The sequence below is a fragment of the Mesoplodon bidens genome, assembly GCF_964165515.1.
Source record: "Mesoplodon bidens genome assembly, chromosome: 2".
NCBI lineage: Eukaryota > Metazoa > Chordata > Mammalia > Artiodactyla > Ziphiidae > Mesoplodon > Mesoplodon bidens.
In genome coordinates, this window is record NC_138177.1 from 156,601,706 (window position 1) to 156,616,140 (window position 14,435).

General features: G+C 45.3%; 1 protein-coding gene across 6 annotated transcripts in view; it reads left to right on the plus strand.

Moving 5' to 3' along the window:
* Positions 1-3,114: 3,114 nt before the first annotated feature.
* MEAF6 (MYST/Esa1 associated factor 6) overlaps positions 3,115-14,435 on the plus strand; it is a 29,969-nt gene continuing 18,648 nt past the window's right edge. For all 6 annotated transcript variants that reach the window (XR_014015129.1, XM_081225268.1, XM_081225267.1 and 3 more), the window contains exons 1-4: positions 3,115-3,235; positions 4,433-4,548; positions 8,699-8,786; positions 8,965-9,010. Coding sequence is in view for 5 of the 6 variants with exons in the window: in XM_081225268.1 (XP_081081394.1) it covers positions 3,146-3,235; positions 4,433-4,548; positions 8,699-8,786; positions 8,965-9,010 (340 nt within the window). In the remaining variant the exon portion in view is untranslated. The remainder of the gene's footprint in view (positions 3,236-4,432; positions 4,549-8,698; positions 8,787-8,964; positions 9,011-14,435) is intronic.

Here is a 14,435-nt window from a genome sequence, read left to right on the forward strand (position 1 = left end):
TCCAGTTATTTCCACATATTTTTCTGCAAAGGTACAATTATTTTTTTAAAAGCATACAAGAAAAGGTTCTCACCAACAGAAATAACGGGTAACAGAAATTGATTGGCAAAGACTTCAGATACTTGAATTACAAGGTACTATAAAACGTTCATGGTTGGGCTTCCCTGGTGGTGCAGTGGTTGGGAGTCCGCCTGCCGATGCAGGGGACACGGGTTCGTGCCCCGGTCTGCGAGGATCCCACATGCCGCGGAGCGTCTGGGCCTGCGCGTCCAGAGCCTGTGCTCTGCAATGGGAGAGGCCGCAACAGTGACGGGGCCGCGTAGTGCAAAAAACAAACAAACAAACAAACAAAAAAACGTTCATGGTTGCTATTTTCAAAGAAATAAATGACAAACTTAAAAATACCCACAGGGAACAAGAAATGGCAACAAGTGAAATGGGAGTTATTTAAAAGATCAACTAGAACCTTTTTAGAAATGAAAAATACAATAACTAAATCCATCAATAAATCCCTTTAACAGAAGCTTCAGGGAGAATTAGTGAACTGGAAGATAGGTCAAAAGAAATTATTCATGCACATAAATTTAACAACTTAGAGGAAATGGATCAATTCCCCCAAAACCATAAGCTACAAAACTTCACCTAATATGAAATAGATCATCTGAATAATCTTATAACTATTTTAAAAAATTGAATTTGTAATTAAAAGACTTCCCCCCAAATAATATCCAGGCCCATATAGTGATGGTTTCATTGAAGAATGCTACCAATCATTACAAGAAGAATTAGCACCATTCTATACCATCTCCAGAAATTAGAAAAGCAGGGAACACCTCTCAACTCATTTTATAAGGCCATTATTATTTTGATACCAAAACCAGACCGAACAGTACAAAACAAAACAAAACAAAAACAATAAAACTACAGACCAATATCCCATGAACATAGCTACTAAAATCTTCAACAAAATATTAGCAAATTGAATCTAGCAATATGTAAAAAGAATTATACAACATGGTCAAGGGATTTATTCCAGATATGCAAAGCTGTTTCAACATTTGAAAATGAATCAATGTAGTCTATATCAAGAAGCTAAGAGGGCTTCCCTGGTGGCGCAGTGGTTAAGAATCCACCTGCCAATGCAGGGGACTTGGGTTCGAGCCCTGGTCCGGGAAGATCCCACATGCCGCGGAGCAACTAAGCCCATGCGCCACAACTACTGAGCCTGCACTCTAGAGCTCGTGCTCCACAACAAGAGAAGGCACTGCAATGAGAAGCCTGCGCAGCGCAACAAAGAGTAGCAACGAAGACCCAATGCAGCCAAAAATAATAAATAAATAAAAATAAAGAAGCTAAGGAATAAAAATCATATGACCACGACAATTGATACAGAAAAAGTATTTGACAAAATTCAACACCCATTCATGATAAAAACTCTCAGTAAAGCAGGAAGAGAGGAGAACTTCCTCAACCTGATGACTGAATACCTTCCTCTTAGGGTAAGGAACGAGTCAAGGATATCTTCTCCGCCCATTCTTATTCAACGTAGTACTGGAAGTCTAGCCAGCATAGTAAGGCAAGAAAAGGACATAATAAGCACACAGACTGGAAAGGAAAAAGAAATAAATCTCCCTATTTGCAGATTGTCTACATTAAAAATCCCAAGGAATCTACAAAAAACCCTCCTGCAATTAATAAAGGAATTTAGCAAGACTCCAGTTTACAAGCTCAACACATAGAAGGAATCCAGAATGCAGCAGAGACAAAAGGATGGAAAAAACAGTGTGTAAAAAAAATAAAGGATTCTTATGTTTAATCTAAGTTATAGAAGGAGAGAGACAATGAGGCAGAGGCATATCTGAAGAAAGATAGCTGTGAATTTCCCAGACCTGCTGAAAGTACAGATCCACGATTGAAGAAACAAAGAAGTTCAAAGCAAGGTGGGAGGGGGAAAAAAAAGAAAGAAGAATGCAAGAAGGAAAGCAAGAAAGCAAGAAAGATGAAAAAAAAAATCCTACCTAGATTCCCAGTGAAATTGCAGAACCCTGAAAAATGGAGAGATCAGAGACTGGAGAAGTAAGCAGGGGGCAGGTGAATACAAAGTTAATGGTATTAGACTTACTGATTTTACTTACATAGTCCTTATTACTTGCCAAGCCCCTTACATTAAGTGATTTACTTCTCACAGCAATCGTATTAGGTGGGAACTATTATTACCTCTATTTTATAGATGAGGAATTTGAGACAAGTGAAATTTAGCTACCTGCCCAAGGTGACACAGCTTATCAATGGTAGAGGTAGGATTTTGAACAAGGTAGTTCTGGATCGTTTGTGTCCTTAACTACCACACATATTTGTCTCCCTAAAGGGCAATGGGAAGCCATGAAAAGGTTTTAACCGAGGGAGTGACACCACATTTGCTTTCCAAAAACAAATCATCCTGGCACCACTGTGGATAATGGATTAAATGGAGCTAAGGGTGGAAACAGGAGGCTGTTGAAATAATGTACCAAAAAATAAGGAGCGCCTGGGGCTTCCCTGGTGGCGCGGTGGTTGAGAGTCCGCCTGCCAATGCAGGGGACACGGGTTCGTGCCCCGGTCCGGCAAGATCCCACATGCCGCGCAGCGGCTGGGCCCGTGAGCCATGGCCGCTGAGCCTGCGCGTCCAGAGCCTGTGCTCCGCAACGGGAGAGGCCAAAAAAATAAGAAGAGCCTGGATGAATGAGGGAGGTGGCAGACAAAAGAAAATAGATTTGCGGGCTCTTCCGGAGTCGAGTCCACTTGGCTTGACTTGGTTTTGGATCGGATTAAGGGGATGAAGGAGGGTGAGGATGGCACCCATGTTTCTGACTTGGGCAATTCGTCGGACAATGAAAGTCATTCACTGAGGAGACTTCGGAGAGGTCTGATTTTGGACACGGTGAATTTGTGGTGCAGAAACTCGGCCAGGACCAAGAGCAGAGGCCAACACTGAGGTCCTGCTGGCAGGGTAGGCGCGAGCCCGCGGGCGGGACCTCGGCGCGGCACCGCGAGCCTCCGGAAGCCGCGAGCGCAGGCGCAGTGTGGCGGCGGGCGCCCCCTGGCGGGCGGTGGCGCGCAAGGACCGCCCCCAGCCTGGCGCCGCCACCGCCCGCCTCGGCACAACATGGCGATGCACAACAAGGCGGCGCCGCCGCAGATCCCGGACACCCGGCGGGAGCTGGCGGAGCTCGTGAAGCGGAAGCAGGAGCTGGCGGTGAGGGCTGGCACCGGGGGCGCCCGGGTTGGGGCCCCGTGCCTGCCTCCGCCTCCAGGACCCGGCCCCGCCGCGCCGTTCGTTACTCCGCCGGCGCAGCGCGGCGCCTGGGAGTCCGGCGGCCTGAGGACGGCTGCGCATTGCGCGGCCCGCCGGCGCCTCGGCCTCCCGGCCGTGCGCATCCGGAGCAGGGAGCCGGGGCCGGGGGCGGGGCGCGGAGCCGGGGAAGGGGAAGGGGACTAGGCAGGTGGGGGCGTGGAGGAAGGATGGCGCCAGGGGTGGGGGCTTCCGTGCGGGAGCCCTGGAGAGGAGAATGTCCATGAGCTCTGCGGAGTGGGCGAGGGCGGGCGGGTCCACGATTTTGAGGGTTTGGGACCGGGCTTGTCGGCAGGCTGTAGGAGATTGGTTCGGGCTTGCCAGTGGGCTTTGGGGGATGGGGTAGGAGACAGGTGTGGGAGGGGGACCCACACATCCAGGCAGGCCTTTGGAAGATGGAGGGGCGCATGTCCTTTTGGGGACTAGGAGTAGATTAGTTGGATGCGGTTTTTGATGGGCAGGGTTGTGATGTATTTGGGAACATCTTAGAAGGTGACAGGCGAGGGGAAGCGGACTCAGTCTAGTGAATTAGGAATTGTGACACGCACCCGGGACCCCTTGCACCCTGGTGGCTAAGCCCTCCCTCCCCTTGCGTTTTGGCTTGGGCATCGGGAGGCCCATCTCACCTGAAGCTGCCCTTCCAGGTTTCCATAGCAACCGCAGCCCAGTGCAGGCGGCCTTTCGGAGCCTGCAGGGAGGGGAGCGAGTTGGCGCTGGAAGGCTGATCACCCTTCCCTCTCCCGGTAGCAGTATCTTTTATGCGTGGGAGTGGAGACTGCTCCCGTTCTTCCTCCGCCCAGGTTCTTGACAGCTGGGTTTCCACGAAGCCCCTGAGTACGTGCAAACTTTGGCATGGGTGTACAGTTTAATGGGGACAGGCTCTTTCTATTCCATTTTGTTCTTAAAGGGATCCAACAAGATGGGTCTAGACTGTCTTAGTCTGAAACAGCCTGCCCCTGCGCATGTCAGCCTTCTTTCCACAAGGCTGGCTCTGTATAGTTGAACTTGAGTTTATAAGTCTGATACCAAGATTTCAGTTTGGTTAGGCTTAATGCTTGCATGTAGAAGGCATTAACCACTTCCTTGTTTTTCATCTCTCAGGAAACACTGGCAAACTTGGAGAGACAGATCTATGCTTTTGAGGGAAGCTACCTGGAAGACACTCAGATGTATGGCAACATTATACGTGGCTGGGATCGGTATCTGACCAACCAAAAGTGAGTATCAGAAGCCTGTAGTGTTTGTGTTGTGCCCTAGTAATATTTGTGTTTAGGGCTGTGTATGTTGTCGGTAGTGACTTGGCAGGGAGACAGTAGAGAAGTGGGGTGGACAGAGGTCTGCACTTGAGCTTGGACTCTGGCTCGGCCACTGCCTCACTGAGTAACCCTGGACAAATCCTACATCTGTATAGTAGAGGAAATCTGGCCAGCGGCACAGGGTTGTGTGAAGCTTAAAGGAAATACAGCATGTAATACCTTACACACCAGCACTGCTATCAGTGTTTTCTACATTTTAATCAGTCACGAGTCCCACCCTCACAAGATTCGCCATACCTGTGTGCCAACTGTACCACGGTTTATTTAGTAATATTATTCTTGAAAAGTTTCTAAATTTTTTGAAAATTTTCAAATCTAGAGAAAAATTGAAAGAAGAGTTCGTGATCTCTTGATACCCTTCACTAGCATTCACCAGTTGTTAACTTGTTACCACATTTGCTTTCCTCTCTTTTTTCCCTTTCTATAATGTATTAACACACACCCCTATATCTAAACTTAAAATTTTTTTTTAATTTGAAATAATTATAGATACATAGGGAGTTGCAAAAACAGTACAGTTTTCCCCAATGGTTGGGTTTGTTTGTTTGTTTGTTTTTTTTTTTGCGGTACGCAGGCCTCTCACTGTTGAGGCCTCTCCCGTTGTGGAGCACAGGCTCCGGACGCGCAGGCTCAGCGGCCATGGGTTATGGGCCTAGCCGCTCTGCGGCATGTGGGATCTTCCCGGACTGGGGCACGAACCTGTGTCCCCTGCATCGGCCGGCGGACTCTCAATGTGGTGGGGTTTTATGTAACCATATAGTTCAATAGCAAAACCAGGAAATTGACATTGGTATAATGTGTATATGTAGTTCTGTCATTTTATCATGTGGGTAGATTCCTGTAACCACCACTGCAATCAAGATACAGAACTTTTCCATCATCACAAAGATCTCCCTCATGCTACCCCTTTGTAGTTATATCTCCCCTTTCTCCCATATATATATGTATATATATTTTTTGCTAAACCATTTAAAAGTTAAAAGCAGATATCATGACATTTGCCCTCAGTTATGTCAGCAGGTACCTCCTAAGAATAAGAACATCTTTCTTACGGAACCAACAATTATCATGCCTGGAAAATTAGCACTACATTAATAGAATTATGTAATATACAGTCTTTATTCATATTTCCCTAAGTGTTCCTAAAATGCATTGCTACCTTGTTTTGAACCAGTGAGTGTTTGTGCATTGCATTTGGCTGTTGTGTCTCCTTAGTCTCTTAATTTAGGAGCTTCCCACCCTTTTTGGTGGTAAGGTTGTTCATGACATTGTCTTGTAGAGTGTCCCAATTCTAGGTTTTTCTTATAGTGACTTCATGAGAGATCCTTTAAATATTTTTGGCAAAAATGTTGCATTAGTGATTTGTGTACCTCTTGTTGTTTACCTCTGTTTTATCAGGAGGCACATAATGACAGATTACCCCATTATTGGTGCTGCTAAGTTTGATCATATGATTTCACCACTGTAAAAGTTATTTTTTTCTCTTTGTAATTAACAAGTAATTTCGGAGGTTATACATTTTATTTATTTTTATTTTTTAAGATTTATTTATTATTTATTTTATTTATCTTTGGCTGTGTCGGGTCTTAGTTGTGGCACGCGGGATCTTTCATTGCGGTGCTCGGGCTCTTCATTGCGGCGTGTGGGCTTCTCTCTAGTTGCGGCTCTCCGGCTTCTCTCTAGTTGTGGTGTGCAGGTTTTTCTCTTTCTAGTTGTGGCGCGCGTGGGCTCCAGGGTGCACAAGGGCTCTCTAGTTGAGGTGTGCAAGCTCAGTAGTTTTAGCACGCAGGCTTAGTTGCCCCACGGCATGTGGGATCTTAGTTCCCTGACCAGGGATTGAGCCCACATCCCCTGCGTTGTAAGGTGGATTCTTTACTACTGGACCACTAGGGAAGTCCCTGGAGGTTATACTTTTTAGGCAGTGTGATTATACTGCTCACCCCAATTTTTGTCACTGGTTTTAGTATCCATTGTTGATTATCTGAATTAGTTATTATAATGGAGGTTGCAAAATGATGATTCTAATTTTACTGTTCCTTTTACATTTATTACTGGCATTACTCTTCTGAAAGAAGAGTCTTCCCTTTTTATCTTCTTTGCCTTTCATTCTCTCTTTCTCTCTCTTTAGAATCACTGTAGATGCATGGATTTTTTTTTTTCTCCCCCGGTACGCAGGCCTCTCACTGTTGCGGCCTCTCCCATTGCAGAGCACAGGCTCCGGACGCGCAGGCTCAGCGGCCATGGCTCACGGGCCCAGCCGCTCCACGGCATGTGAGATCCTCCTGGACCGGGACACGAACCCGTGTCCCCTGCATTGGCAGGTGGACTCTCAACCACTGCGCCACCAGGGAAGCCCTAGATGCATGGATTTAAAAAAAAAAACAAAAAAAACAGCGTATTGGGATCTAGTACTGTCACTTTGTAAAGGTTTATTTTATTTTTTAGTATAAATTAATTTATTGAAATCTATACAAAGAAGTGCACAGATCATAAGTGTTTAGCTCACTGACTTTTCACAATGCTAACACACCCATCATTATCCTTTTTGATGCTTAGTTTGTCCCAAGCGTGGCCCGAGGGAGCCTCCTCAGGCTGATTCCTTTGTCCTTTTTTTAAAAAAAATTTTTAGTAACTTTATTTATTTAATTTATTTATTTTTGACTGTGTTGGGTCTTCGTTGCTGCGCGCGGGCTTTTCTCTAGTCGCTGTGAGCGGGGGCTACTCTTTGTTGTGGTGCGCGGGCTTCTCATTGCGGAGGCGTCTCTCCTTGCAGAGCACGGGCTCTAGGTGCTTGGGCTTTGGTAGTTGTGGCGTGTGGGCTCAGTAGTTGTGGTTCGCGGGCTCTAGAGAGCAGGCTTAGTAGTTGTGGTGCACGGGCTTAGTTGCTCCGCGGCATGTGGGATCTTCCCGGACCAGGGCTCGAACCTGTGTCCCCTGCATTGGCAGGCGGGTTCTTAACAACTGCGCCACCAAGGAGGTCCCATCCTTGTCCTTTTCTTGTCTCAGACCTGGTATCAGTCATTTCACTAAGGAACTCTGGTTCTTTCTTTAAGTTAGTTAGGTAGGTAGGTAGGTAGGTAGGTAGGTAGTTAGGTAGTTATTTATTTATTTACTGATTGATTGATTGATGGCTGTGTTGGGTCTTCGTTGCTGCACATGGGCTTTCTCTAGTTGCGGTGAGCAGGGGCTACTCTTTGTTGCGGTGTGTGGGCCTCTCATTGCAGTGGCTTCTCTTGTTGCAGAGCACAGGCTCTAGGCACAAAGCCTTCAGTAGTTGTGGCACATGGGCTTCCGTAGTTGTGGCTCGCGGGCTCTAGAGTGCAGGCTCAGTTGTTGTGGCGCACAGGCTCAATTGCTCCGCGGCATGTGGGATCTTCCCGGACCAGGGCTCGAGCCCGTGTCCCCTGCATTGGCAGGCGGATTCTTATCCACTGTGCCACCAGGGAAGCCCTTTAAGTTTTTTAAACTAAGATTATTTAACAGAGATACTTCATAGCACTAGTCTGTGCTAGATGTTTTAAATAGTAGGCATTAAAATAAATACATATTAAATGAAAATGATTGTGAACCTAAAGCTGAAGTAATCTCATGTTCTCATGTGTCACAGTGGACCACATACCATCCATTGGAAAACATTTCTGTCTACATAGGCATTCAGCATGAAGGTCATTTTGGTCAATCCAGGTGGTGTGGAGGCATTTCTGTATGGAACTTGGTAATTTTAAAAAAAAAGAGTTCCTGGGCTTCCCTGGTGGTGCAGTGGTTGAGAGTCTGCCTGCTGATGCAGGGGACACAGGTTCGTGCCCCGGTCCGGGAAGATCCCACATGCCGTGGAGCGGCTGGGCCCGTGAGCCATGGCCCCTGAGCCTGCGCGTCCGGAGCCTGTGCTCCACAACGGGAGAGGCCACAACAGTGAGAGGCCCGCGTACCGCAAAAAAAAAAAAAAAAAAAGAAGGAAAAAAAGAGTTCCTTACATTTGTCCTGGTGCGTCCTCAGCTTGAGTCACAGACATAGCTTGGTGCTTATAATGAGTTTCTTGTGTGTGTTTTAGAAACTCCAATAGCAAAAACGATAGAAGGAACCGGAAGTTTAAGGAAGCAGAGCGGCTCTTCAGTAAATCCTCAGTTACTTCAGCAGCTGTAAGTGAGGCGGGGGGATCTTTCTGTGGCCCATTGTTAAGGAAGACCTCCGTTAAGTTTCTGTGAGTTTTCTCTTTCCTGTCCACCTGTGAGTTGGTTGTCTCTTTCCTTTCTGTCTGTGAGTGCTCTCCTGAGATCTGTGATAATTTTTATAGTAACTGGTGGTTTTTTCTTTTAGGCAGTAAGTGCATTGGCAGGAGTTCAGGACCAGCTCATTGAAAAGAGTAAGTTTGTCTTTTTACTTTTTCATCAGTTTATTTTTAAGCTACCATCGCCCCTATATTTAATTCCTATCCAACGGTGTATCTGAAGACTGCATCTCTTGTTCTTGCCTCTTCTTTCTAGAAGTTAGGAGCCCTTTTGGGTATCCTTAATCATGTCTTTCTTTGGGGGAAGAAACTACCGTGTCCTTCCTGCCTTTTCAGTCACGTGAAGGTTGCCTTCACCTGTTCAGAGACACAGAGATATGTCTTCACTCCTGTTGAGTCTTAGGGAATTTTTTAAAGTTAAAAAAACCCTTTTATCATGGAAAATTTCAGACATATCTAATAAATCCTCATGCACCCAATTTAATAATTCTTAGGAAATTCTGATCCTATGAACAGAATGTACCTGTGTGTTCTTAAATTTAAAATGGAGAGCAGGTAGTATTTACTTTGTAGAGAAATTGTATCATTCTCTGTATGTAAGCCATACAGTCTAATTCCTTTCTAATTTCTAGTGATGGGACTTAGAACTGCAGGTTTATCTTGCTGTATCAGACTCTATGTAGCTGTATTGGATGCTCTCCCTGTGGGTCGGGTCACTCTGAAACACACCCTGCTTTTTGTATTGTGGCTGGGTATTTTCACATGGCATATCTTGTTGTGGGATCAAGTTCTCTTGTTTGCATTACCAGGGCGGTGGTTTGAGGAGAAGGGATTTTGGTAGTATGGAAATTAGAACTGCTCAGTGACTTCAATTATTATCTCCATGTACAGATTTCTGAATTTTTAGCCCTATCCCTAACTCCTTTCCTGAGCTTTAGTCATGCATTTCTAGAAAATTCTAGAAAATGTCTTCTAGACATTTCCACTCAGATGGTCAGACTCAAACATTTTGTCTAAAACTGAGCTGTTCTCTTTCCTTCAAAATGTGTCTGCCTAGTTGTTTTGTTTCACAGTACTTCTGTTCTCCGTCCTTCAAAACTTTGTAGGCAGCTTTGACTCCTTTCTGCCAGCCTAATCAGTTGGACCAAGTCCTTTTGATTTTTTCTTTCATTGTGACTGTCAGTTAAATCTTATTTCTTCTCCATTAATACCACTTCTAGAATGTAGAGCCATTTCATCTGCTTTGTGGAGTAACAAGACTGGTTAAGAACATTCTGGACCTTACTCCTGTGAGCTGCGATGGAATGATGTCTGACTCCTCAGTTTTCACAAGAGCCTATTATCCTGCTCCAGGCTTAGCGGATAGTTTAGTATATGGCTCTGTACCTAATTACCCACACAGAAGGGTTGCTCCTAGATACGGGTCAGGAAGACTCCTAAAGCCACTGCTTTCAGCAGCTTGACTTGAGACAAATACTGATGTATTGAAGATTTTCTGGAGCATGTGGAGGCCATCCATTCCCCTAAGATCTTCCCCGTGGATTGAGCCCCATTTCTGGAATATATCATATTGGTATTCCTTGGTCTTCCCTCTAAAGTTGCACTTAGTAACATTTTGGTCCTGTAAAACGTGTCACTCTGTTACTGTAAGAGGACGTTGCAAACGTTTATTATCATTACTAATTATTATCTCCTTTAGGAATAGTTATTTTCCCTGAACGACTAGTTGGTTTTTACTGAAAACCTGCTAATTGACTGTTTCCATCTTTGTATGGGTGCTAAAATGCTTAAAGCCAAATTTGGGGGTTCCTCTCTAGAAAGCAAATAGGAATTTATAGCATGTGTTTGGGGAATGAATCTTAGTACCACATCCAGCTTACTTTCTTCTTCTGTTCCTCTTTGCTTTACTTATTTTAAATTTATTTTATTGGGTTTCATTCTTTTAATTTATCTAGCTTGGGTTTCATTGGACTTCATGAAACTATGGTTTGGTATTTTTTATCAGTTCTGGAAAATTCCCAGCTGTTACCTCTTCAGATACTGTGTTTGCTCCATTCTCTCTCTCTTCTCCTGGTACTCTGGTTAAGTGTAAATTAAACCTTCTCTCTCATTTCATCCTTTATGTCTTTTATTATCTTTTCTGTATCTTCTTTTTCGTCTCTGTGCTGCATTATGGGTAATTTTTTTTCTGACCTATCCATTCACTAATTCTCTTTTCAGTTGAGTCTGATTTACTGTTAAACCTTCTCTTGATTTTTAAATCTTTTATTATACTTTTTTTTTTTTTTTTCTTTTCGGTACATGGGCCTCTCACTGCTGTGGCCTCTCCCATTGCGGAGCACAGGCTCCGGACGCGCAGGCTCAGCGGCCATGGCTCATGGGCCCAGCTGCTCCGTGGCATGTGGGATCTTCTTGGACCGGGGCACGAACCCATGTCCCCTGCATCGACAGGCGGACTCTCAACCACTGCGCCGCCAGGGAAGCCCTTATTATACTTAAAAAAATTTTTTGGGGGCCATGCTGCGTGGCATGTGGGATCTTAGTTCCCCAACCGGGGATCAACCTGCACTCACTGCATTAGAAGTGCAGAGTCTTAACCACTGGACCAACAGAGAAGTCCTATTACTACATTTTTAATTTCCAGAAATTCTACTTAACTACTTAAAAAATCTGCTATGTGATTTTTATACATATACATATACATATACATATATATATATATATACATATATATATATATAATTTATTTATTTTTGGCTGCGTTGGGTCCTCATTGCTGTGTGTGGGCTTTCTCCAGCTGTGGGGAGCGGGGGCCACTCTTCGTTGCAGAGCATGGGCTCTAGGCGCGAGGGCCCCAGCAGTTGTGGCATGTGGGCTCAGTAGTTGTGGCTCGCGGGCTCCAGAGCACAGGCCCAGCAGCCGTGGCTCATGGGCCTAGCTGCTCCACGGCATGTGGAATCCTCCTGGACCAGGGCTCGAACCCATGTCCCCTGCATTGGCAGGTGGATTCCCAACCACTACACCACCAGGGAAGCCCCTGCTATGTGGTTTTTTAGTACCTTTCTTTGCAGTTTTCAAACTTTTCTTTTACTGAAAAAAAAAATATATAGGGCTTCCCTGGTGGCGCAGTGGTTGAGAGTCCGCCTGCCGATGCAGGGGACGCGGGTTCGTGCCCCGGTCTGGGAGGATCCCACGTGCCGCGGAGCGGCTGGGCCCGTGAGCCGTGGCTGCTGGGCCTGCGCGTCCGGAGCCTGTGCTCTGCAGGGGGAGAGGCCACAACAGTGAGAGGCCCGCCTACCGCAAAAAAAAAAAAAAAAAAAAAAAAAATATATATATATATATATATATATATATTTATTTATTTATTTATTTTTGGCTGCATTGGGTCTTTGTTGTTGGGTCTTAGTTGCTGTGTGCGGGCTTTCTCTAGTTGCGGCGAGCGGGGGCTACTCTTAGTTGTGGTGCGCGGGCTTCTCATTGCAGTGGCTTCTCTTGTCGCACAGCTTGGGCTCTAGGTCTGCAGCTTCAGTATTTGGCACACGGGCTCAGTAGTTGTGGCTCGCGGGCTCTAGAGCACAGGCTCAGCAGTTGTGGCGCATGGGCTTAGTTGCCCTGCGGCATGTGGGATCTTCCCAGACCAGGCCTCAAACCCATGTCCCCTGCATTGGCAGGCAGATTCTCAACCACCATGCCATCCGTGAAGTCCCTACTTCTTTAAGTATAGTAAGCATAGGTTTTCTGTAGTCTGTATTTAATTTCGGTTTCTGAAGTCTTTACGAGCCTCTTTCTGTTTGTTGTTTCTGCTGTTGTATCACTCATGAAATCTAATTTCCCTGTGTGCCTTTTGGTTATCTTTGACTATGTACTTCTGTTCACTATAGTTAAAAGTATTTGTAGAATAATTTGACAGCTGGGTTGAAGGTGCTGTCTTCCAGAGAAGACCTGTGTTTGCTTCTGCTAGGACTGCTTGGACCAAGTTCAAGGCTTGAGGATCCCCAAAAGATCCAAAGTTTAATTCCAAGAGAGGAATGAGGAATGGTCTGCCTTGCCTTTCACTTTTTTTTCCTTTGTACAGAGTCTTTCCGTTGTCTCAGAATTTTTGTATAACAGATCTTGTGGAATGACTCCTGTGTTTTTGATCTTTGGTGGCAATGAAGAAAACAACCCTTTCTCTTAGATTTTGTACTTGTATATTCTCAGATCTCAAGGATTTTGGAGTTTTGTACTTTTGGCATTTATTTTTGAACTGTTCTGAAATTTTCCTCAAAAAATGCACTACTTTTACTTCCTTTGGCTTCTTACGTACCTACACTAGAATGAGAATGGATTAGCATGGTCCCAAAGGGGAATTTTATGCTAATTAGTGAAGCATTGTTTATTTTTCTAAAAAGAATAAAGTAAAAGAAAAACAAAGCAGGCAGATTTTATCCAGTTTCCTGTAAAGGATCAGCAGTCTCACCTGTTTGTTTTACTGGGCTTCTCTGAAGCTTTCATCAAAGCAAACCCCTCCAGCATCTACATCATTGCACAGGTAAGTGAACAGCTGCATGAGCATCGTTCTGGGTGCCTTCCTTTCTGCCTCTAAACGTTTCGTGCTGATCAGAAGTCACTGCTGCGGCACTATTCAGTAGCTAGTCCTTAAAGTAGAGCATCTCATTTGTAGATGTATTTAACTTGAAATTTGACGTCATTTGCTCTAAGAATGAGTTGCTCAGTTGATGTCAGTGAGAGGCAAACTTGTGTGTCTTTTCCTGGTGGCGGCAGCAGTCGACTGACCGACTTGCTGCTGTACCTTGAGAGGTTGTAACCCAGTCCTCTTGATATCACTTCTCTTCTGCTTCCATGAGCCGAGGAAGGAAAGGATTATAACTTTGTGCTCTCACTTTGTACATTAACAGTGTTTAATCTAGTCTCCCCAGCTCCAGTCCCTCTTATTAACTGCTTCTAGCCTAATCTGAAAGCATGTGTTTGCACAGAGAACTCAATACACGTTAGTTGTTTGGTGTTACTTCCCTGTTCCGAAATTCTGGATGCCTTCATCTTGTTATGTCCTGCTAGCAGCTGTTTTACTGCAAGTAACCCGGACTGATTGCTTGGAATTTGACTTATGTGTTTGTAGATCTCAAAGATGTTGAGATTTGAACACTTACTGTGTTCCGGACACTAAGCAAACATTTTACTTTACATTATCTCATTTAATCCCTAAAGCTACTTATTGAGGATAGGGAACATGGCTGTAGCCCCAAGCATCTAGCCCAATGTCTCGTCCATAAGAGATACTCAAGGGCTTCCCTGGTGGCGCAGCGGTTGAGAGTCCGCCTGCCGATGCAGGGGACACGGGTTCGTGCCCCGGTCTGGGAAGATCCCACGTGCCGTGGAGCGGCTGGGCCCGTGAGCCATGGCCGCTGAGCCTGCGCGTCCGGAGCCTGTGCTCCGCAACGGGAGAGGCCACAACAGTGAGAGGCCCACGTACCGCAAAAAAAAAAAAAAGGAAAAAGAGGGAGATACTCAAGACGTGAGAGAAAGAATTCCTATTTTACAGACGGGGAAACAGGCTCAG